The sequence below is a fragment of the Procambarus clarkii genome, chromosome 3 (assembly GCF_040958095.1).
Source record: "Procambarus clarkii isolate CNS0578487 chromosome 3, FALCON_Pclarkii_2.0, whole genome shotgun sequence".
Lineage (NCBI taxonomy): Eukaryota > Metazoa > Arthropoda > Malacostraca > Decapoda > Cambaridae > Procambarus > Procambarus clarkii.
The window spans coordinates 21,877,873-21,904,291 of NC_091152.1; the positions used below are offsets into that span (position 1 = coordinate 21,877,873).

General features: G+C 44.3%; 1 protein-coding gene across 1 annotated transcript in view; it reads left to right on the forward strand.

Annotated features, from left to right (window-relative positions):
* The first annotated feature begins 15,261 nt into the window (after window positions 1-15,261).
* LOC138368629 (selection and upkeep of intraepithelial T-cells protein 5-like) overlaps window positions 15,262-26,419 on the forward strand; it is a 32,373-nt gene continuing 21,215 nt past the window's right edge. The window contains exon 1 of the mRNA XM_069331257.1: window positions 15,262-15,450. Coding sequence (XP_069187358.1) covers window positions 15,262-15,450 — 189 coding nt within the window. The remainder of the gene's footprint in view (window positions 15,451-26,419) is intronic.

Genomic DNA, 26,419 nt, shown 5'->3' on the forward strand with positions numbered 1-26,419 from the left:
ATCCACCACAGGTCACTACCATCCACCACAGGTCACTACCATCCACCACAGGTCACCACCACCCACCACAGGTCACCATCACCCACCACAGGTCACCACCATCCACCACAGGTCACTACCATCCACCACAGGTCACTACCATCCGCCACAGGTCACTACCATCCGCCACAGGTCACTACCATCCACCACAGGTCACCACCACCCACCACAGGTCACCATCACCCACCACAGGTCACCACCATCCACCACAGGTCACTACCATCCACCACAGGTCACTACCATCCGCCACAGGTCACTACCATCCGCCACAGGTCACTACCATCCGCCACAGGTCACTACCATCCACCACAGGTCACCACCACCCACCACAGGTCACCACCATCCACCACAGGTCACCACCATCCACCGCAGGTCACTACCATCCACCACAGGTCACTACCATCCGCCAAAGGTCACTACCATCCGCCACAGGTCACTACCATCCGCCACAGGTCACTACCATCCACCACAGGTCACCACCACCCACCACAGGTCACCACCATCCACCACAGGTCACTACCATCCACCACAGGTCACTACCATCCGCCACAGGTCACTACCATCCGCCACAGGTCACTACCATCCACCACGGGTCACCACCATCCACCGCGGGTCACCACCATCCACCACAGGTCACCACCACCCACCACAGGTCACCACCATCCACCACAGGTCACCACCATTCACCACAGGTCACCACCACCCACCACAGGTCACCACCACCCACCACAGGTCACCACCATCCACCACAGGTCACTACCATCCACCACAGGTCACTACCATCCGCCACAGGTCACTACCATCCGCCACAGGACACTACCACCCGCCACAGGTCATTACCATCCACCACAGGTCACCACCACCCACCACAGGTCACCACCATCCACCACAGGTCACTACCATCCACCACAGGTCACCACCACCCACCACAGGTCACCATCCACCACAGGTCACTACCATCCACCACAGGTCACTACCATCCGCCACAGGTCACTACCATCCGCCACAGGTCACTACCATCCGCCACAGGTCACCACCACCCACCACAGGTCACCACCATCCACCACAGGTCACCACCACCCACCACAGGTCACCACCATCCACCACAGGTCACTACCATCCACCACAGGTCACCACCACCCACCACAGGTCACTACCATCCGCCACAGGTCACTACCATCCGCCACAGGTCACTACCATCCGCCACAGGTCACCACCATCCACCACAGGTCACCACCATCCACTACAGGTCACTACCATCCGCCACAGGTCACTACCATCCACCACAGGTCACCACCACCCACCACAGGTCACCACCATCCACCACAGGTCACCACCATCCCCACAGGTCACCACCATCCGCCACAGGACACCACCATCCGCCACAAGTCACCACCATCCACCACGGGTCACCACCATCCACCGCGGGTCACCACCATCCACCACAGGTCACCACCACCCACCACAGGTCACCACCATCCACCACAGGTCCCCACCATCCACCACAGGTCACCACCATCCACCGCGGGCCACCACCATCCACCACGGGCCACCACCATCCACCGCGGGCCACCACCATCCACCGCGGGCCACCACCATCCACCGCGGACCACCACCATCCACCGCAGGCCACCACCATCCACCACGGGCCACCACCATCCACCGCGGGCCACCACCATCCACCGCGGGCCACCACCATCCACCGCGGGCCACCACCATCCACCGCGGGCCACCACCATCCACCGCGGGCCACCACCATCCACCGCGGGCCACCACCATCCACCACAGGTCACCACCATCCACCGCGGGCCACCACCATCCACCGCGGGCCACCACCATCCACCACGGGTCACCACCATCCACCACAGGTCACCACCATCCACCGCGGGCCACCACCATCCACCGCGGACCACCACCATCCACCGCGGACTACCACCATCCACCGCGGACCACCACCATCCACCACAGGTCACCACCATCCACCGCGGGCCACCACCATCCACCACAGGTCACCACTATCCACCGCGGGCCACCACCATCCACCACGGGTCACCACCATCCACCACAGGTCACCACCATCCACCGCGGGCCACCACCATCCACCGCAGGTCACCAACATCCACCGCGGGCCACCACCATCCACCACTGGTCACCACCATCCACCACAGGTCACCACCATCCACCACTGGTCATAATCATGTCATATTCTGTCAACAACATCCATCAAATTCATCCCCTTAAAACTTTTCCATTCATCGTATAGAATTTATCAAAGCAATTCATGCCAACTTTATTGGTAAGAAATAAATGATTTATACCGACCCGACGAAATCTTGGAGAAAGTTAATAATTTTTAAAAATTCTTCCGTTAAATATTGCTTTAATAATAAAATACTTGCAATAATTCAAGATTTTGGATTCAGTTTAAGCTGTACTGACGACGAATACTGTATAATCTTTCATAGTGATTTTGAAGGTCAATATTAGTCACACAAAGTTTTATTAGTCCCGCTGGAAATCGGATATTGAAAGAATCAATACACCAGGAATCATGTATTGAACTCCACGTGACACTGGCGCGGTGATCAATACTGTCATCAGTAACCCAAGACTTCCCGGGATAGTTATAAGACAAACCACACACAGACATAGATTCCCAAATCCTCACCATCCAGAATAACATCATACAAGCAGCTGATGCTACCATTCCAAAAACTACCCACAAAACCAGATACTCCTTCTTTCCTTCGATCAGAACAAAAAGGCTACTCTCCTGCTTTCACAACAGATTCACCCACAACCTTCACAGATACAACCAAGTAAACACAGACCTCACTATACTCAAAAACCACATACTCAACAGCCTTGACCAAGACCATGCTAACCACTGTGAGAAACTGATACATAAAGTTGAAATACAAAGAAAAACAACTCCACAACAATTCTGGAACTTCATAAAGAGGATCAGGGGAAACTCCTCCTCTTCTGTCTTTACATACATCACTCACAACAATCAAAACTATACCGATCCCTCAGAAGTAGTAGACATATTCAAACAACACTGGCAGGACATCTTCAATCCCCACCCTCCACAGCCAACAGCAATACAAATTATAAACAGAGTAGAAACATGGATCCGGCACAACCCTCAGGCCATCACACACTACCCTACCTCACGACACTAGACGACTTAGAAAGTGACCTCACAGAATCAATACTACCTAAAGAAGTTATACTCATGCTTAAGAACACCAGACGTAAAGCCCCAGGAGTCTCCGGCATTGGCCAAGCTCTCCTCAAGCAACTTCCAGACCCCCTAATCTTTGCACTCACAGACGTCTACAACGCCTCACTAGCATCAGGATATTTCCCAAGCCCATTCAAAGAAGCTACAGCAATCCTCATTCCAAAACCCCCAAAATCCCCGACAGACCCTAAGAACTACAGACCGATCAGCCTACTGGAGACACTAGGGAAAGTATACGAAAAACTCATTAATCATAAACTCATGAATCACGTAGAACACAAAAACATATTGACAGACAAACAATTTGGCTTCAGACAACACCGCTCAACACAAGACGCACTGAACATAATAACAAACTACCTCCTCATAAATAAGCACCAGAGGGCCAAGACGGCCCTCATTGCAAAGGACGTCGAAAAGGCTTTTGACACAGTATGGCACGACGGCCTACGTTACAAACTCTGCACCCTATTTCAACTATCTGACAACATGCAGAGGCTACTTTGCAGCTTTCTAACAAATAGAAAGATGCAGATCAAGTTCCTCAGCAAGCTGTCAGGTTACTTCAACCTAAATGCAGGTGTCCCCCAGGGCTCAGTTCTCTCACCAACCCTATGTAACAAACTAGGCTGTTGTAAGAATTATTCCAGAAGGTTCCAGAATTTTCGTGTAAGGACCTGACCTCAACAACGCACGTTCCCCTGGGGATTAGCAGGTCTGAGTCACAAATGGCGGGCGTCTCTGTTCATAGTTGCGTATAATGAACCATCCTATAGTATTCAGTAATTTAGAGAAATTAGTCTTTATTCATTTTGTATTAAAATTGTATTGTATAATATTCCTGGTTATAATATCAAGAGTATTCTAATTATGGAGTTTAAGTCACCATCAGTGACGTCACGAATCAGATCTAAGTTGTAAGGCGGAGTGACCGGCGGTCAGAGGTCATCAGGGTTGACATGTCTACTATTTCTCAAAGTTCAATTAACCATTTTGGGGATCGGGAACAGCTCTGCCGTTAGATGTTTGTGTAATTTAATTTCAGTAAAATAATTCAACCAGTCTGGATCAATTCAGTACAAACAGAGGTTAATTGTTATAACTTAAACCTTGCTAAGTAACTGGGTAAGCGATGCGGAACAATACAATGCTCTAGTCTGGGGTAGACCAGACGAGGAAGAGATCAGTGTGGACTCCAGATCTACTGGGAGAGGTCACCCCATCTTACCTCTCCCAAGACCAGCCCCCAACATCTAGCTGGTTGCCCAAGGTATAGTTGCTATGGTTATGTATAGGGATAGTCTCATTGCCATTCAGGTCAAGTAGGGAGTGTTAAAGTGACAGGGAGTGAACATATTTAGATTTTGTTGTAGTTTCTTTTAATAAATTAATTAGTTAATAATTTGCATTTTATTATTTCCATGTGTTATGTGAACTTGTCCTGGTCACGTGGTCCACACGAGACAGAGTTGTATTGGGCGCCGATTCTAACATCGAATCGGAATTCATCATTACCGTGTAATTTATTCCACACTCAAGGTCATCGGTTATAGTGAGGATCAAGCCCCAAGGTTGATTAATTCGCATGATCGATCCAGACCTCGATCATTGCTGTGTTACTGGTCTGGTGGTGGCGGCGGAGGCGACTCTAGGGTTTTGCTCATAGCCTAGGTCACGTCATACTGGTTGTAGAATCCTAAGTCGGTCAATCGTCTTAGGACCACGTGGCGTGGAGTTGGCTTTGGTAAAAGTTTTGGAGTCCCTTGTAGAGAACAAAAAGAAAGAATACGGGTAGAGGGGGGGAAAGGAGGAAAGAAGAAGTACAGAGAAACCCTACCTGTGTTACAATGGTGCACAGCGGTGGTTTCAACAATTTTGTTTGAAATTGTTGAAAGGCTCACGCGTCTAGCCATTCGAACACGTGCGTGGATGCTAAGGAGACAGCCGCGGGCCAGGATTAGCAGTGCGCCTCACAACAATGCGTTTGAGTGGGGATTGGCGAATCTTGGGTCATGCGGGTTGATACGATTAAGGTTTAGTTAGTAAGATTAGGCTGTTAAGATTTATTGAAAAGGAGACCGCTCCGAGTTGATTGGACTGGGTACCATACTCGACCCATTGCAATTAATTCAGAGGTGTTGGGAGCCGCCATACTCTCAACAGCAGTTCCTTGTGGGCTGTCTGGGCGGATATATCTGTGGGACGCCAGGAGATAGATCCGAGGGCGTTGTTAGACGACCCAAAACGCTAGGAAAAACGTAATCCGTGAAGGGCGTTGCGGCCTCCGAGGGACGGACTAGTAACCTACCTAGCAGCGATTCAACAACTAAGTGATCGCACACTTAGTGGAGGTTGAGTCGTCCCTAGTCATAATTGTTGCTGAAAGCTGCGTGTCGCTCTGTTGGAACCTAGATGGTCGAGACCCCTAGGCTAGGTGTGGTACGGGGAGCCGGTAGGAGCAATTATAAGATTAAGTCGAGTGCATTTTTGAATTAAGTATACTTAAATTTATAAAGTAATTCCGTTTATTTGCGTTGTTCTAGATTAATTTTTTCCCCTAAATTCAATCCCCGGTTAAATGTTTTTCCCACGTGTTAGCATTTTCTGGATATTAGGCTAAGTGCGTACATTAAGTTTTGTTATTCCCTGTTGTATTAGTCTAAGTCAGAGGCGTTGTTGCTAGAGTGTAGTTAATCCTCTGGACTTAGGGCTATTGGTCGGTCACTATAGTAAGTGAAGGAGTTTAAGGGATAGTAAGTTGCGTGTAAATGCTTAATAGAGTCCGTGGAATATTTCTAAGTATTTTGGGATAAGTTTTCGGCTAAGTCAACGTCGGAAAGTCGTTAACTGTAATTAATTGGTATTCGTGGGTCACGTATATGATCTGGGTATCATTAGGATTCCCCAGTCGATGCGAGTGATATTATTCTAGTGTTTACCAGTAAGACGGTAGAATTGTGTTTGTAGACTTAGAATTCTGTTTTCAGTAGAAACGTAGGTGGAAAATTTTCTAAGTCCAGCTTGGGCTAGAATCTGACTTTTTGGCGGAAATTCTAATTTTCATGTTTCGTGTATATCCTAGGGTCAGTATTACTCTCTAGTGCGCGTAAGGGACGTAATTCTGTCCGTAAGCATTAAACAGTGATAATTACATTTTTGCCGAATTTAGTTATTTTTCGAGAAAATCGTGTTGTAATTTTGTCAGAGTCCACTTGAGGTGAAAATCTCGGATTTGGACGAAAATTCGAATTAGTGAGTGTTGAAACCGCCGGATGTGTCAGTATTGTTCTGTATACAACGTCAGTATTAAATAATAACGTATTTATATCTGGGAACGAGAAACCCAAATTTTTGTGAATTAAAGGAGTTTTGTGATATTTGGGGTGATAGAATTTTTTCCCTCGGAGTCAGGAAAATTGGCAGAGTCCAGCAATTGAGTAAAAACGCAGTTTTTTGATAAAAATTCAATTTTTGGTAAGCAAATATATGTCCTGGGTGTCTATATTAATCGCTAGAGCGGTTTATTAACGTAAAACTAGTTATTTTCCTTCAGAACAAAAATTTTGATTTTTCAGCGTTTAAGCAAAAAAAAGCGCGGGACTTAGTTTTTTTTCAGCGCAGCTGGTCCCGCTCCATCAGTCATCAGTGGCCACGCTGCTCACTTCAAGCGCGTTTAGTATTCAAGTACAGTAAATATTCTTTATTAATCCATCACGAGTGCTGCGCGTTAGTTGCGTTATCATTTAAATTGTTTTATATAAATTAGATTCTTTAATTTTTTTAACGTAAAAGACTTAGGTTTCAGCAATAGAACTGCGGGATATTTCACGGTCAGACACGAGTGCGGGGCAGACACTCATTCATTGGATTCACTTCAGCGATTCTCTCGATAAATCGTTGTATTCCCTATTTTGGGAATTTCGTAGTTTTCTCTTGGAAAAGAGTTGTGATTTTTTTTTATTATTTGTGTAAGATCACGGTTGTAGTGAGTCCGGGTCGAGGGTGTACTAAAGGGTAGTTTAGAAGAGACATGGCACACCAGGAATCACAGAAAATGTTTAACCCAGATAGTGACCAGTCAGTGGGGACCAGTGGGAGTGGAAGTGTAGAGGACAGCACCTCTTCCGACACCACTGGGGACCGCTCAGGTACACCTCATCCGTCACTACAACAACCCCAACCCCACCTCCCATACCAACCCCATCCTCAATTCCCATACCAACCCCATCCTCAATTTCCATACCAACCCCATCCTCAGTTCCCATACCAACCCTTCCCCCAACCCCAGGCCACTCCATACCCATTCCAACCCCAGGCCACCCCATACCCATACCCATTCCAACCCCAGGCCACCCCATACCCATTCCAACCCCAGGCCACCCCATACCCATTCCAACCCCAGGCCACCCCATACCCACCCCAACCTCAATCCACACCCCACCCCAAAGCCACCCACACCATACCTCAGCCTCAACCCCAACCTCAATCCACACCCCAACCCGAGGCCACCCACACCATCCCTCAACCTCAACCTCCATCCACACCCCAACCCGAGGCCACCCACACCATACCTCAACCCCAACCTCCATCCACACCCCAACCCCAGGCCACCCACACCATACCTCAACCCCAACCCCAGGCCGCCACAGCCTTAGACAGGCAGATGCGCGCGGAGATGCCGGGCACTCAGTTGTCGCCATACGTAGAGGCGTTAAGTAAAGGCGAGGGAGCCAAGCCGAGGAACTGTGGCGCGGGTTCATCAGGCGGGAAGCAGCCCTCAGCTGCAAGTTCGAGCCACCCTGCGCGGGGTACCAACAGAGATCCGCGGAGGTGTTACTCCTGCGGGATGCGTGGACATATACAGAGGGACTGTAAAGTCACTATTACGAGAGCATGAAAGCACTCTCCTAGTGATGGTAGGCCTACTTTTGAGGTGAAAGTGGAAGGTGTGAGATTGACAGCTTTTGTTGATACAGGAAGCCAGGCAACGGTAATTAAAAAGTCAGCCTTCAGCAATTTTAAGTATGCACGTCTTCAACGTTGCGCAAAGACATTAACAGCAGTCAATGGGGAAAAGATTGAGATCGTAGGTCAAGGTACAGTTAATTTTGAGATTGATGGGGAATTGCAGCCTCACACATGTACGATCGTGGAGAACCTTGATTTTCCTGGTCACATCTTAATGGGAACTGATTTTCTGTCGCGATTTGATTATTCCTTGTCTGCTCAAAAAGGGGCTAGGAACTGCAGGTTGCAGTTGGGACAGACTTCCTACCCAGTGGAAATGATCGACCATCCCCCAGTTGTAGCTTCAATTAAGAGGAAGCTGAAATATAATGCGCACTATCCAAAACTGATTTTTAAGTCTCTTCCAGACACAGTTAAGAGGTCATGCGCCTTGCATGCATTGACCAAACAGAGTTGCCCACCACATTCTGTTAAATTTATTAAAGTAGCCGTGGGACGTCACATACAACCAGGTACCACCCTTCAGGTGGCTGAGAGATGTGACAGCTTATTAATTCCTCATCACTTAGTTGTAGTGCTCGATAAAGGTGCACTCATTCCGGTTGTCAATCTTTCACATAAGACTTTTCGCTTCAGGGCAGGTGATAGGGTATCTCAGGGAACCATGGTGGAGGACACAGAAATCTTTCACCATGAGTCAGCTGAGACGCCAGCCGTCACTGCACAATGTAGTGCACTGAACATGTTGAACACTAAAACACCATCCAAAGTACAATACGAGACGAGACATGTTGCACAGAATGTAGAGGAAGTAGAAAAATTAATTTCAGCACTTGATTTGCAACATGTTGCACAGGCGGATAGGAAGGCACAGAGAGGAGTTTTACGAAAATTCCCGAAATTGTTTGCGACAGAGGATGACCAGATTGGTCTCCTTGATAAGATCGAGCACACCATTCCAACTGGTGATCATTTGCCTGTGTACACGAGACAGTGGAGGTTGCCGGAACAGGCAAAGAATGTTATCAGGGAGGAGTGCCAGAAAATGTTGAGACAGGGCGTGATAGAGCCTAGTACGTCACCGTGGCTCTCTCCTGTTGTGTTAGTTCGGAAACCGGACGGTAGTTATCGTTTCTGTGTTGACTACCGGAAGGTGAACGAACTGACTAAGGGTGATGTGTATCCGTTGCCCCGAATACAGGAGATAATAGATCAATTTGGTGCTGCTAAGTATTTCTCAACTCTTGACGCAAAATCGGCGTATTGGGCGATTCCGGTGGCAGAACAGGATAGGGAAAAAACAGCATTCTCGGATGGTAGGCACACTTATCAATTCCGTAGGATGCCGTTTGGTTTGAAGACAGCGCCCTCGTCGTTTCAGAGGGCCATCAACTTCATTCTTAGTCCGGTACTGGGTAGGCATTCTTTAGCGTACCTGGATGATGTTGTGATATATTCCAGGACGTTTGAGGAACACCTACAGGACTTGACTGAGACTTTGAAGTTGTTAGATCAGGCAGGTTTCAGGCTGAATGTTCAGAAGTGCACCCTGGCGGCTCAGAAATTCAAATTTCTGGGGTTCCAGGTGTGCCCAGACGGTATCCGACCTGACCCAGATTCGTGCCGCGCCATTGCTGACATGCCTACTCCAAGGACAGCAAAGGACGTGCGTAGGTTTTTGGGGGCGGCCGGATATTTTCGTCGTCATATTGAAGGTTTCGCTGGAATTTCAGCACCCCTGACTGATCTGACAAAGAAAAATGCGAAGTTTGTGTGGAAACCTGAACATGACGAGGCCTATCGCAAACTGAAAGACCAACTAATCACGACACCGGTATTAGCTATTCCCGATTTTGAGAAAGAGTGGGAAGTGCACACTGACGCCAGCGGTATTGCTATTGGCGGGTGCTTAATTCAGCGAGACGCAGATAACTTACCCCATCCAGTAGCCTATTTCAGTAGGAAGGTCAAAGGACCTGAAGTTCGTTATTCAGCTACGGATCGGGAGGCACTGGCAGTAGTAGAATCAGTTAGGTATTTCGAGCCTTACCTATTTCAGCGGCATTTTGTAATCTACACAGACCATCGAGCATTAACACACATATTTAAAAAGCGAACGAAATGCCCACGAATGTCACGCTGGTCTCACGAACTTTCGGTCCACTCATTCCAGATCTTGTACAAGCCTGGTCCAGCACATGTTGTGCCAGACACGCTAAGTAGAAATATAGCGGCAGTTCAGATTAATGAAAATATTGAAACCATTCCATCAGATAAAATGAGAGAATACCAGATGAGCGAGCCTAGATGGAAAGAGATTATTGAGTATTTAGAGGGAGGAAAATACCCGAAAAAGAAAAAGAAGTTACCTATTCATGATTTTGAGATGAAACAGGGCGTCCTGTATTATGTTAATAGCCAGAATGATAGGGCAGTATTTCAGCTAGTTATTCCGGACGCGTTGCGGTCATCAGCATTAAAGCTTGCGCATGCTTCAAAAATTGCAGGGCATCCGGGGATCTTTAAAACCCACTTAAAAGCAAAGTCTCTATTTTATTTTCCAGGATTACTTTCTGAGGTAATCAATTTCGTGAAGTCGTCCCCTCGTTGCCAGAGGAGGAAAGGCACCCTTAAGGTACAAGCCCCACTTCAGGAATTCCCTGAAATTCGTGAGCCGTTAGATCGTGTGGGGGCCGATCTGATTGATTTACACCACAGTCATTCAGGTAACAGATATGTGTTGGTGCTAGTTGACCATCTGTCTAGATACACTACACTAGTTGCATTACCTCAGAAGGATTCTCGTACGGATGCAGATGCGTTCTTGCGTAGGTTCGTTACTGTATTCGGACCTCCTAAAGTTTTAGTCTCTGACCGGGGTCAAGAATTCAATGGGAATATATTTAGAGAAGTTTGTAAGATTTTAGAGACAACTTCGGCTTTTACAACAGCCTACCACCCACAAGCAAACGGAATGACGGAACGGACTAATCGTTCAGTCAAGGATATGCTTGCAATCCTTGCTGAACATGATGCAAACACTTGGGATGAACACCTACCCTATGTTCAGTTCGCCTTGAATACTGCCATCCACCAATCAATTAACACCCAACCACTTCATTTGTTTACTGGTAATTCATGCAATTTCCCCTCAGGTCTGCTTAACAGACATAATGTTGCATACGGGGAGGACTATCCTTCAGAGGTCCTTGGAAAAATGAGAAATGCATGGAATATTGCAGCTGAAGCGTCCAAGAAGGCACGGACTCGGTATGCTCATTTTTATGACAAGAAAGTGCGCCCTCTTGAGTTGACGGAAGGAAGCCTCGTATTGAGAGTGAATGAGGCTGCGCCCGCCAATCAGAGCAGGAAACTAGCTCCGAGGTGGCGAGGACCCTATAGAGTAATTAAAAGGGCGGGGCCGGTTAATCTTGTTATAAAAGGAGTGTTCGAGGACCAGGTGGAAAGGACAATTCATGTAAATAAATTGAAACATTATCATGCTAGAGAGGAATTAGAACTGCCTTCAGCGGGTCTAGTTCCTGACTCAGCAGTGCTGACTCATGGCTTCACCGACGAGTCAGGGGATGAGGATGACCCTCTGTCATCGCTCATCAGTAGTCAGGTGCAGTCTCGCCACCCTATGGTGACGAGATCTCGCGCTATACAGTAAAGTAACTTCCCTAGTTACTATAATTTAGTATTCATTAGATTTTCCTGTAAAGGCAATGAGGTGTACTATCTCTATACTTAACTCAGGTAGCAGCTTTTACCGTGCTCTGGGGTTCCACCTCCACCAAACCCAGAGTATATCTATGCTTCCGCTGTGTTGTGTCTGTCTGTTCCCAGGTCTGATTGGTACACCGACCCAGTTGTTCCAGCCACACGTGAACCCTTGTCTGTAAAGACCGAGGGGGGAGGCACGTTACACAAAGCCCTCCCCCCACCAGACCCAGTAACTCATACATCATTTACTTTGGGGGATGAGTGACTGTCCAAGAGTCACCCGGCCGACGCCTCACGTCACTAACGAGGTTGTCAGGGCCAGCGAGCTGTCCACATTATAGCAGTCACCGGAGGTGCCATACAACGCCGGGGTAGCTGTCTCGAGATCACCACTACCCACCTGCTGCGCCATCAAGACTGCAGCCATTCCAGCAGTGTTGGAGGAGAGGTCAAGAAATGGAAAGCACGTAGCAGTACTCAAGAATTTCGCCGGAAGATTAATGATTACGTCATCTGAAGTAACAAGAAAGCGGAAGTAAGGCGGTCACAGGTGGAAGGCACGGTTTCCCTACAGAGTACCGGGACTCGCCAATAGAAGGTCGCAAAATTGTCTCCTTTGGCCTAAAGTCGGCGGTACGAGGGTATACACAGTTGGTGTTTACGGCCTAGTAACCTGGTGACATCAAGAAACGCCTGAGATGACGTGAGCAATGATGGAAGACGAGATTCACCTGTTCTGCAAACAAGCAACCCGCCTCTACGACCTTCTGACACCACTCCTGCTAAGAGACACCGTAGGTACATCCAGTCCTGCTCTGCTGTGGTCATCTGCGACGTCAAGTTTAACATCAAGACTGCCGTGTGAACTGTGATTGATATGAAGGCGTGTGGACTGTCGAGAGCAAGATTAATGGCCGAAGTAACAGTATTCTACAGCTGTCACTTGGCTCTCAGCTCTACTACACTCTGTCGTCATTCAGGAGTACCGGATGGGAGTACAAGAGGACCAGGTATTGATGTCTACACATGGGGAGAAGCAAGATCGACACCGTCATCGTCAGCGACTACATTCAGCATCCAGCAGCATCGATTTTTTTGTTCTCGATTATTCAATATGAACAATTGATACAAACAACAAAGTTGGCTCTGAACATCTGTGTAAAGAACATCTGGACACTTTTGTTTAAATGTTGAAAAACAGATTTAGAATCAATACTTTATAAATGTTGAAAAACAGATTTAAAAATAATTCTGGTATAATATATGAAAATCTTACTCTAGAAATTGGTCATTGATTAACATCGAAGCCCCTGTGTAATTGTCTCAGCCCTGAACAAACGGTTATGGAAAATTATGTTGTGATACTTTTGCAGAATGTTTGAACACAGGAGAGGCGGACCAATATAAACATTGACACTTCTAGTGAGTGAGAACACTTGGCTGTACAGTCAGCTGAAACCTGTGATATAGTATAGGAATTTTTTTATTTTTAGATACATGTAATAAACATTAGGTGTGTTCCGTAGCATGTCAAGGTTGACATTGAGTGGGGAGTGGGTAGTACACGGATGTGAGCTTGATAGTTCCGTAGTGCGCTCCCGGATGACTGAAAGTTCAGTCTGAAGATATAACTTTAATGTTTGTTTGAGCACGGTGTGGCCGGCTCTAGAGGACACATGGACTTGGCTAGTGAAGAGCCAAGAGAGTTTAATAGCTAGTCTTTGATGGTAGAGTAGGGACATGTTATTTAGCTATGTCAGTAAGGATAGGATGTATGTTTCCTGATATTGGAGGATTGCTGTCAGTTGACAGCTGAGAAACTTATGAAATGTGAACATGTTTATTATGATATTGGACTATTATTTGTCAAATTTTATTAGTTAGGTTAGTTTTTTTTTTGTGGCATGAGTTGAATTGTGGGTTTGGATACTAAACCTCGTGATTTTTAACAAATTAACAAGGTTTACTAAGTGCTTGTGCGGGGGGGGGGGGGGTTGTAACAAACTAGGCTGTTGTAAGAATTATTCCAGAAGGTTCCAGAATTTTCGTGTAAGGACCTGACCTCAACAACGCACGTTCCCCTGGGGATTAGCAGGTCTGAGTCACAAATGGTGGGCGTCTCTGTTCATAGTTGCGTATAATGAACCATCCTATAGTATTCAGTAATTTAGAGAAATTAGCCTTTATTCATTTTGTATTAAAATTGTATTGTATAATATTCCTGGTTATAATATCAAGAGTATTCTAATTATGGAGTTTAAGTCACCATCAGTGACGTCACGAATCAGATCTAAGTTGTAAGGCGGAGTGACCGGCGGTCAGAGGTCATCAGGGTTGACATGTCTACTATTTCTCAAAGTTCAATTAACCATTTTGGGGATCGGGAACAGCTCTGCCGTTAGATGTTTGTGTAATTTAATTTCAGTAAAATAATTCAACCAGTCTGGATCAATTCAGTACAAACAGAGGTTAATTGTTATAACTTAAACCTTGCTAAGTAACTGGGTAAGCGATGCGGAACAATACAATGCTCTAGTCTGGGGTAGACCAGACGAGGAAGAGATCAGTGTGGACTCCAGATCTACTGGGAGAGGTCACCCCATCTTACCTCTCCCAAGACCAGCCCCCAACATCTAGCTGGTTGCCCAAGGTATAGTTGCTATGGTTATGTATAGGGATAGTCTCATTGCCATTCAGGTCAAGTAGGGAGTGTTAAAGTGACAGGGAGTGAACATATTTAGATTTTGTTGTAGTTTCTTTTAATAAATTAATTAGTTAATAATTTGCATTTTATTATTTCCATGTGTTATGTGAACTTGTCCTGGTCACGTGGTCCACACGAGGCAGAGTTGTATTGGGCGCCGATTCTAACATCGAATCGGAATTCATCATTACCGTGTAATTTATTCCACACTCAAGGTCATCGGTTATAGTGGGGATCAAGCCCCAAGGTTGATTAATTCGCATGATCGATCCAGACCTCGATCATTGCTGTGTTACTGGTCTGGTGGTGGCGGCGGAGGCGACTCTAGGGTTTGGCTCATAGCCTAGGTCACGTCATACTGGTTGTAGAATCCTAAGTCGGTCAATCGTCTTAGGACCACGTGGCGTGGAGTTGGCTTTGGTAAAAGTTTTGGAGTCCCTTGTAGAGAACAAAAAGTAAGAATACGGGTAGAGGGGGAGTAGAAAGAAGGAAAGATTTAGAGAGAGAAACCCGACCCGTGTTACACCTATACATACTCTATATAAACGACATTCCTGACCCAATATACTGGACATCAATGACCCTTTGCTACGCTGACGACGTAACCCAACTGATCTCGGACTACACGATTAACGCCCTCACACGGAGAGCACAGCAAGAAATAGACAAAGTCACCCTCTGGGAACACGACTGGAGAATAAAAACAAACCCCAACAATTCTAAAATTACATACTTCTTCTACAACAAACGACGTAACCCTGCCCCAGTAAAACTCTACTCTCAATCACCAGATGCAACCCAGATCCCAAGAGTCAACAACACCACAGTACTTGGACTCACATTAGACTTTAACCTTCGCTTTCACACACACATAACACCCAAGAAAGCTATAGCCTCAAACGCTCTATCAAAACTCTTCCCACTCAAACATGCCTCCCAAGCCACCAAGCTCTATCTATACAAAACACTCATTCTCCCACTCCTAACATATGCACCGATCCCACTCTCACTTGCAGCACCAAGAAATAGGAAGAAACTCCAGCGTACCCAGAACAGGGCTCTGAGATGGGTGTTCGATACCCATTGGCAGGACTTCAACACTAGTGAGGCCCTGCATGAGAGGGCGAACAGCCCACCTCTGAACATAACCTGGGATACTATGGGGAAGAAACAGATTGACAGAATTCTCACCTATCATGACAACTACGACGCGTTCCTCAGAAACGTCCTAAGTAGACCCAGACATACGCACAACCTCTTTAACCTGATCGACGATCCACCTCCTGCTCCGTCCTTTACATGACCCCTCTCCTCTAATATACCACTACTCAAATCACCAAACTTCCAACTATAGCCTCCTAACTCTTCTCCCCCCTCTTTAGGGGGGGGGGAACCAGCTAGCTCCCGTTTTCTGGTGCCTTGGGTGGGGCACGATGCTCATTAGCAAATCTAAGACCACATCTGGTGTGAGCCTCCAGGGCACACCCAGCTGAGGGCTGCTATCTCCGTGGGTGCTCAGAAAGACGAAATGTTGTCACGAAGATCCGATTCCTTGCCTTCATTGCCTAGTCTGGTCATAACGATTTCAATGCCATGCAGCTGGGTCTAGCCCTGGCACTTTACCTCATACTGAAAACCCTTCCTCTCACCCCCACTAATTCTTCCCCTATCCCCACTTCCACGCTCACCCATTAGGGTATCTTGACCTATATTTAATCGATTGATTGATTGATTAGGATTATTATCCAACGTTGATCAATACTGACTATTCAAGCCTTGTACTCATCACCACGGGACATACACAGTGAGAGGTGTACCTCGCTGCTCAGTGTGTAATATATATATATATATATAAATATATATATATATATATATATATATATATATATATATATATATATATATATATATATATATATATGTATATATATATATATATATATATATATATATATATATGTATATATGTTTATATATATATATATATATATATATATATATATATATATATATATATATATATATATATATATATATGTCGTACCTAGTAGCCAGAACGCACTTCTCTGCCTACTTTGCAAGGGCCGATTTGCCTAATAAGCCAAGTTTTCATGAATTAATTGTTTTTCGACTACCTAACCTACCTAACCTAACCTAACCTAACTTTTTCGGCTACCTAACCTAACCTAATCTATAAAGATAGGTTAGGTTAGGTTAGGTAGGGTTGGTTAGGTTCAGTCATATATCTACGTTAATTTTAACTCCAATAAAAAAAATTGACCTCATACATAATGAAATGGGTAGCTTTATCATTTCATAAGAAATAAATTAGAGAAAATATATTAATTCAGGAAAACTTGGCTTATTAGGCAAATTGGGCCTTGCATAGTAGGCTGAGAAGTGCGTTCTGGCTACTAGGTACGACATATATATATATATATATATATGTCGTACCTAGTAGCCAGAACTCACTTCTCAGCCTACTATTCAAGGCCCGATTTGCCTAATAAGCCAAGTTTTCCTGAATTAATATATTTACTATAATTTTTTTCTTATGAAATGATAAAGCAACCCTTTTCTCTATGTATGAGGTTAATTTTTTTTTATTGGAGTTAAAATTAACGTAGATATATGACCGAACCTAACCAACCCTACCTAACCTAACCTAACCTATATTTATAGGTAAGGTTAGGTTAGGTAGCCAAAAAAAGCTAGGTTAGGTTAGGTTAGGTAGGTTAGGTAGACGAAAAAACATTAATTCATGAAAACTTGGCTTATTAGGCAAATCGGGCCTTGAATAGTAGGCTGAGAAGTGCGTTCTGGCTATTAGGTACGACATATATATATATATATATATATATATATATATATATATATATATATATATATATATATATATATATATATATGTCGTACCTAGTAGCCAGAACTCACTTCTGAGCCTACTATGCAAGGCCCGATTTGCCTAATAAGCCAAGTTTTCATGAATTAATTGCTTTTCGACTACCTAACCTACCTAACCTAACCTAACCTAACTTTTTCGGCTACCTAACCTAACCTAACCTATAAAGATAGGTTAGGTTAGGTTAGGTAGGGTTGGTTAGGTTCGGTCATATATCTACGTTAATTTTAACTCCAATAAAAAAAAATTCACCTCTTACATAATGAAATGGGTTGCTTTATCATTTCATAAGAAAAAAATTAGAGAAAATATATTATATCATGAAAACTTGGCTTATTAGGCAAATCGGGCCTTGCATTGTAGGCTGAAAAGTGAGTTCTGGCTACTAGGTACGACATATATATATATATATATATATATATATATATATATATATATATATATATATATATATATATATATATGTCGTACCTAGTAGCCAGAACACACTTTTTGGCCTACTATGGAAGGCCCGATTTGCCTAATAAGCCAAGTTTTCCTGAATTAATGTATTTTCTCTAATTTTTTTCTTCTGAAATGATAAAGCTACGCATTTCATTATGTATGAGGTCAATTTTTTTTTATTGGAGTTAAAATTAACGTAGATATATGACCGAACCTAACCAACCCTACCTAACCTAACCTAACCTATCTTTATAGGTTAGGTTTGGTTAGGTACCCGAAAAAGTTAGGTTAGGTTAGGTAGGTTAGGTAGTCGAAAAACAATTAATTCATGAAAACTTGGCTTATTAGGCAAATCGGGCCTCGCATAGTAGGCTGAGAAGTGCGTTCTGGCTACTAGGTACGACATATATATATATATATATATATATATATATATATATATATATATATATATATATATATATATATATATATATATATATATATACAACTTTAGAACACTTTCCCACCAGGGAGACTCGAACCCTAGCCAGCACAGAAGCCTTCCAGCAACTGGCATAACAGGTATGCCTTAACCCACTCCACCACCTGCTCAGACCCTTAAAAGAGATGGTAATTTCGGAGTATTTATACACTCCAAAGATATACCACCTCCCAAGAGCACTAGAGCAAGTGAGGGGTCATTTTTACGTTTTTTCATCCAGTCCCTGTTAATATGGGAGAACACTGTGTCTATGCTTAAGGCACAACTCTCCTAAACACGAGAGTGAAGTATACAACTTTAGAACACTTTCCCACCAGGAGACTCGAACCCTAGCCAGCACAGAAGCCTTCCAGCAACTGGCATAACAGGTACGCCTTAACCCACTCCACCACCTGCTCAGACCCTTAATTAGAAGAGATGGTAATTTCGGAGTATTTATACACTCCAAAGATATACCACCTCCCAAGAGCACTAGAGCAAGTGAGGGGTCATTTTGTATAAATAGTGTATAAATACTCCGAAATTACCATCTCTTTTAAGGGTCTGAGCAGGTGGTGGAGTGGGTTAAGGCGTACCTGTTATGCCAGTTGCTGGAAGGCTTCTGTGCTGGCTAGGGTTCGAGTCTCCTGGTGGGAAAGTGTTCTAAAGTTGTATACTTCACTCTCGTGTTTAGGAGAGTTGTGCCTTAAGCATAGACACAGTGTTCTCCCATATTAACAGGGACTGGATGAAAAAACGTAAAAATGACCCCTCACTTGCTCTAGTGCTCTTGGGAGGTGGTATATCTTTGGAGTGTATAAATACTCCGAAATTACCATCTCTTTTAAGGGCCTGAGCAGGTGGTGGAGTGGGTTAAGGCGTACCTGTTATGCCAGTTGCTGGAAGGCTTCTGTGCTGGCTAGGGTTCGAGTCTCCTGGTGGGAAAGTGTTCTAAAGTTGTATACTTCACTCTCGTGTTTAGGAGAGTTGTGCCTTATATATATATATATATATATATATATATATATATATATATATATATATATATATATATATATATATATATATATATATATATATATATATATATATATATATATATATATATATATATATATATATATATAATCTCTCTCTCTCTATATATATATATACACTCATCTATGTCTGTGCACAGAACCGGTTTATACAGCCATGGTTCGGTTCCCCCGTCCACCGACACCTTGGATCACTATAGGTCTAACTTGTTCGTCACTTAACTAATGAGACTTGTTAGGAGTTTTAGCTTTTGGTGCGTAGGCCTACTAATTTTTGGTGTGCAGGCCTACTAATTTTTACCAACGCACATAGATCCGGTGATGAAGAATATAACTGGGAACGAATTGTATTGAAGAAGCCTCACCCGGCAGTTTACTAGCAAGAACTGTTGAAATTTTAGTTTTAATTTAGGGGGGGGGGAGTAGGATTGAAAAGACCTATTTCACCTTATATGAGGAATTTATATATGGAGGAGGAGGTCCAATGACAAAATGTCAGGGACGCAGATATACAATGTACATAGCTGGATAGATAGATTGAGAGAAAGATGAGTAGATGGATGGATAAATGAATGATTAGATGGATGGATAGGGAGTTGGATCTATAGCGGGATGGATAGACTTTGTCATTATTATTGCACTCTGTTGTTACAAACACAAATTAACTTTTACAGAACCCACAAACTCCCAGACAACAAGGCCTAAACAGCATCTGAGACTCTTGTGAGACACTGTTTAAGAAATAGGTCCTTGGAGACCTTATGAGGTTGTCCTCCCTACACAAACCAGACTAAGCCTCGCGAGAGTAACAATTCGAATGTAAACATTGTTGATAACAGCAAAAGCCTATTACTGTACAACATTCACAATGGAGCGTAAGAATTCTGGCATGAACACGAGTTCACAATTACCTTGGCCTTATATAGTCCAAGACAAAGCAAAGTAAATAAAAAAGAATTACAATAATTACAAGATGACGTATTACATCATGGCCTCACCTGCAGTAGAGGGGAGGAGGCCTCCCTGACCCACCTCAGGTATGCAGTACATTTAATATGAGCTCCTCGGGGTTATGTATGAGGTAGTGGCAACATGCATCATGCAACGTAACCCCATAAAAGTATAAGGCAAGTCTCCATAAGTCTGGCATGATGGTGGTGTTCATGGGGCGAAACACGCCGCTGACATGACACACGAGTGACTGGCACGGCTAGTGTCAGCTCTGGGGAGTCACGGCGCTGACATGACACACGAAGGACTGGCAGTGTTGAGGGGCGAGACACGCCGCTGACATGACACACGAGGGACTGGCAGTGTTGAGGGGCGAGACACGCCGCTGACATGACACACGAGGGACTGGCACGGCTAGTGTCAGCTCTGGGGAGTCATACTCATTCATTATATTAGCCTTATGCTTCCTTGTTTGGTTTTGTAAATCATAATTTTAGATATATCTGTACTTTATGTGAGAATATCTGTGTGTCTGTATGTCTGCCTGTCTGTATGTCTGCCTGTCTGTATGTCTGCCTGTCTGTATGTCTGCCTGTCTGTATGTCTGCCTGTCTGTATGTCTGCCTGTCTGTATGTCTGCCTGTCTGTTCAAAGTTGGAGGCCAAATGTTCCGGGTTAGCCTCATACAAATTGGCAGAGGGAATGGTTTAAGGTTCGTAATAAAACATAGGCTAGTCGGGGTCGCCATAATTCAAAAGAGAACAGCGTGCCAGCGCCACATTCAGATCCCCACGACCATTTTTGACACTATCAGTCAGCTACACAGCTAAATATTTTAGAAAACAAACTTAAAAAAAATTATCAATTGTATGCAGGCGATGAGTCACAATAACGTGGCTAAAGTATGATGACCAGACAACACACTAGAATGTGAAGGGACGACGATTATCAGTTGTACCTTCCTTTTAAAAATAGATTTTTTTTACATATAAATATTAAGGGGTAACTATTGATTTTCCTTCAGTATTTCACACTATACTAAGCTGCTCCCACAGGCGACCATCCACACATCACACTATAATGTTGGTTATAAGAGAGAGAGAAACAGTAGGCAAAGGTTAGGTTGATACAAGGATGAGTAAGTAGATAGGTGGATAGAGATGGATTGATGGATACGTTAGTGGATTGGTGGATGAAATGAGGGATGAATAGATTGGTAGAGATATGGATAGATAGATGGGTGGATAGGTGTATGGAAAGAAAGATGAGCAGGTGGATAGATAGATTGATGGATGGATAGATGAATAGATCGATGAATAAATAGATGGATAGAAAGATCGATGAATGGATAAAATGTTGGATAGAAAGATAGATGTATAGTTATACAAATGGACACACAGACAGACAAATAGACATGCACATGGATAAACAGATGGATTGGTGAATGGATGGAGAAATATTTGGATAGATAGATAGACAGATGGATGGATAGATAGGACAAATAAGAGACAGACCCCTGGGCAATGCTGGATACCCCCCCCCCCTTACTCTATTTATGAATAAAGCCTGAATGGCTCCCCAATCACAGATATCACTATGCCTCAATGACCCCTCACAGGATTCGAACCCAGACTACCTGGGTTCATTTGTTATACATTTGGTATAACAAATGGGTGGTTGTGCCGGCCACTCCAAACAACAACAGCCTTCTAGATCAAGTTACCATAAGAAACGCATATATCCCCCGCCCCCCACCAAGGCCTTGCTTGGGGAGTATAAGAACTCCCAGAACATGCTACAGGTATACTCCAGGTATAATCCGGGAATGTTTTGGGTATACTACGGGTATACAGTAGCTGCGATCACTGGGTAAAGGATCTTTTGGTTTTTAATATGTTCCACTTCTCTGATTGTTTTGTTAAACACAAACTGCATTGTAAGTTCCACTTCTCTGATTGTATTGTTAAACACAAACTGCATTATAAGTTCCACTTCTCTGATTGTATTGTTAAACACAAACTGCATTATAAGTTCCACTTCTCTGATTGTATTGTTAAACACAAACTGCATTATAAGTTCCACTTCTCTGATTGTATTGTTAAACACAAACTGCATTATAAGTTCCACTTCTCTGATTTTATTTGTAAGATTTTTTTCTACGCCTACCTCCCTTAGGAGGTGGACTACAAGTTTAAAGTCTGCTCACGGCAGTTAAGCATGAGTCCAATAGAAAAAGGAAAAGCGGGAGCAAACCGCCAGGCCTCCACCACTAGGGGTGAAAACCTGTCCACAATAGGCCGCTGGCTCCTCCTAGTTAAACAGGACGTTAAAACTAATAAAGGGTAACCGACGGGTTCTCACAATCAAATATTTATATTTGAAGTGGCGCTATGAATTGGAATTCGAATTCCCAAGAACAGCCGCCTTATCAAGATCACATCAACATTTAATAATATGCAGAAATATGGTGGAATAATATGGTTGAAGGGTTGACATCAAAGACCGTTTTCTATAACATAACAATTTATTAATAACAAGAGACTAACTACTACATTACCGAGTTTACGTTACTGTAATGTCCATCCAGTGGCACGATAACAAACAGCTAAATAGCAACCCTTGCTGTGAGGCTGCATACTGAACTAACCATATACCACACAAGTATATGTTAGTTTGAAAGCTTCAGTTTCTACAGTGAATAACCTAATCTAGAAACTAGGAAAACTAGCTGAGGGATCTAGATCCCTTACACAACCTCCCACTAAAGAATATATTTTCCTGCAAGGAAAATACATTCAAAACACCAGCTAGTTTTTCTGCACACACCTGCCCCACAGGTGTACTAGCTAAACAAGTGTGGAGTGTGAAACTCTGTTTCCTATACATCCTGGCCTGAGGGTCTCTGTGCACTACCACCGGATCACCCTGGTGGTGCTGCCCGACCTTGGAGTGACAACATGTTCGGCTCCAGCTCTGGTCCTGGCCGGTTCAACACCTCGCAACCATTTCCATCACTGAACCTTCCATTTCCATCCTCGGTCTGTGTCATACTGGACACATGTGCAACACAGTGGTGTGGCCTTACCAGTGAAGCACTTCTACACTCCCCTCAGCCTACAAAGGACTTACTGTCAGTTCTCCACCTGACATTGCAACAAGTTGACAGGATCACTCTCACTGTCCAACTGCCCAACACCAGCCGGTATTGCTCTACCAACTGAACTATCTGGGAGAAACCCTCTTCTACAAGCACCTATGCTCACCCTACTGAGCTTGGGGTCCCTCCCTTGCTTCTCCTAGGTCTTGCTACTCTAACAAAGACTCAAGCGAAACTTTTGACATCTGTCAAACCCTCTTGTCTATTTCTCCCTGGATCTAACTTGGAATGTGATCAGCATTCCCTCTGCAGATCTACTATAACCCTTTACCAAGGCAATCCTTAAAGAACAAAATCATTATGCTGCTGGGGACCTGAACCATGGAAAATCACCAGCCCAAAATGACCTTTGCCATCTTGCATTGGCAGCCTTTCTTCAAAAGGCGATCGATATATGCATCCATCGAATCGTCTTTCTCAGAACTGCCAAGCTAGGCATCTTTACCTTCATACCTTGTCACCGGGTTAAGTGCACTAGGGTGGGTTTGGCTTCCCTTCCTTGTGTGAGATTGCCTCCTTGCAATCTGCACTTGAGCCAGCACTGACTTGCTGCGCTCTCACCATCAGGCTCGAACTCGGCCTTGCTGTCACCTCTGCAAACGGGAGCCTCTGCTCAACCTCTCTAGTGACTGCCATGAATTCTTCCTGGGGGTTGTACAGTCCCCACTCTGGCAAGAAATTCCATCACCTGTCTAACTACAGATGAATTACTCCCTTTTCTAAAGAAGTCTACTCAGATCGTACTCTGGTGGCGCGACCTCCCACTAAGATCCATCTGTGTAATAATGACTACACTCCTATGACACCCTTGACAACTACAGTGTCGTCCAATAAGACCTCTCACTCTTGAGGTCACTTCTAGAAGCTTCTTCTACCCTAAGGTAGGTGGTGTCTTGCACCTCAGGCAGATCCTGAGTGCACCTTTGCAACCACTGTTGCACGCTGGCTTGGTGTCCACGACACCTGCTGCTGAGCTGACACCCCTCACCAATGAGTGTGTCAATGTCCACAAGCTAGCAGCCCCAAAAAGCCAGACAGATTTCCCCATATCTACCATGAAATACCTCTTTCATACAGTGTGTGTGTATATATAACAAAACATACCTCCAACAATACTGTTCCACAATATTCTGCAACGATATCTTATGTTACTTTAAAAATCAATAAGACTGCACTTCATGGGCTCGAACCCAAGTTGCATAGCCCCACGTTGGGCGCCAGTTGTGAGATTTTTTTCTACGCCTACCTCCCTTAGGAGGTGGACTACAAGTTTAAAGTCTGCTCACGGCAGTTAAGCATGAGTCCAGTAGAAAAAGGAAAAGCGGGAGCAAACCGCCAGGCTTCCACCACTAGGGGTGAAAACCTGTCCACAATAGGCTGCTGGCTCCTCCTAGTTAAACAGGACGTTAAAACTAATAAAGGGTAACCGACGGGTTCTCACAATCAAATATTTATATTTGATGTGGAGCTATGAATTGGAATTCAAATTCCCAAGAACCGCCGCCTTATCAAGATCACATCAACATTTAATCGTAATATGCAGAAATATGGTGGAATAATATGGTTGAAGGGTTGACATCAAAGACCGTTTTCTATAACATAACAATTTGTTAATAACAAGAGACTAACTACTACATTACCGAGTTTACATTACGTTAATGTCCATTCAGTGGCACGATAACAAACAGCTAAATAGCAACCCTTGCTGTGAGGCTGCATACTGAACTAACCTGAACACAGGTGTGCCCACTGATGACGCAATATTGCAAAACAAAGAAAAATATCACAGACTAAGTTACACCACAGCGAATGGTTACGTTATTGTACATCAAGTGGCATTTGCAACACAGCTATTCAACAGCCCCTCGAGAAGTGACAGCAGGCTCCATCTTGCTGACACTTCGGGCTGACAACATGAACTAACTGAACAAATGAAAGATATCCACTGAAGACAAAGACACAAGCAGGCAATCAATAGTGTCTCGGTTTCCCTGACAGCTACAATAATCACAAACTTAGGGGTCCTCCCGCCCCCTAGGAGAGACCCACGTAACTAGGCGGGTAGTCCAACAGTGACTCCCCCCTATCACAACCCAGTGTGAACACTCTTTGCAACTCCCTACAAGAAGTTGCCCTGTTGTAAACAGTAACAAAGACAGGCAAGGCGGGATTCTGGGACACAGCTCCACAGATCCCTAGATGACTCTACTCTCGTCACCAGACGACAACCAAAAGAAATTGCCTTAAGTGATTAATTACGTTAATTGACTGATCGCAGCAGTCAGCAACAAAGTACTACAGTAATCACAAACAATTGTCTCCCACTAGACAACAACATGATGATACTCTACGTTAATCTTTAACACTTGTCTCTCTCTTGTTAACAATATCTCAAACTTATATTACATCACACTTGACTCCTTGCAAGTATTCAGTGAGTAATTCTCAATTAAGGTCAAACGGACCACTAATTACATCCCCATTGAGTTACGTTAACTAAGCCTACCCTAACTTGGTAGCTTCTCAACAGTCTGTGTCAAAAAATTACTAGTGAGTGTTAATTACCCTAATTAGCTCCGATCAATTAATTAACTGTCACTAGGACCGATAATTAATCATCCATAAATACGTCTCACTCCGCACTGCCTAAGCAGGTCTCATCAAACACTGTGAATTCACAGGAAAGGAGTTAATTACCCCAAATTAACAAGATGTGCCACTAATCCACTGTCCTCAGACAGGATATGATTAATAAAACGATTTATGCTAGCTCCATGACCT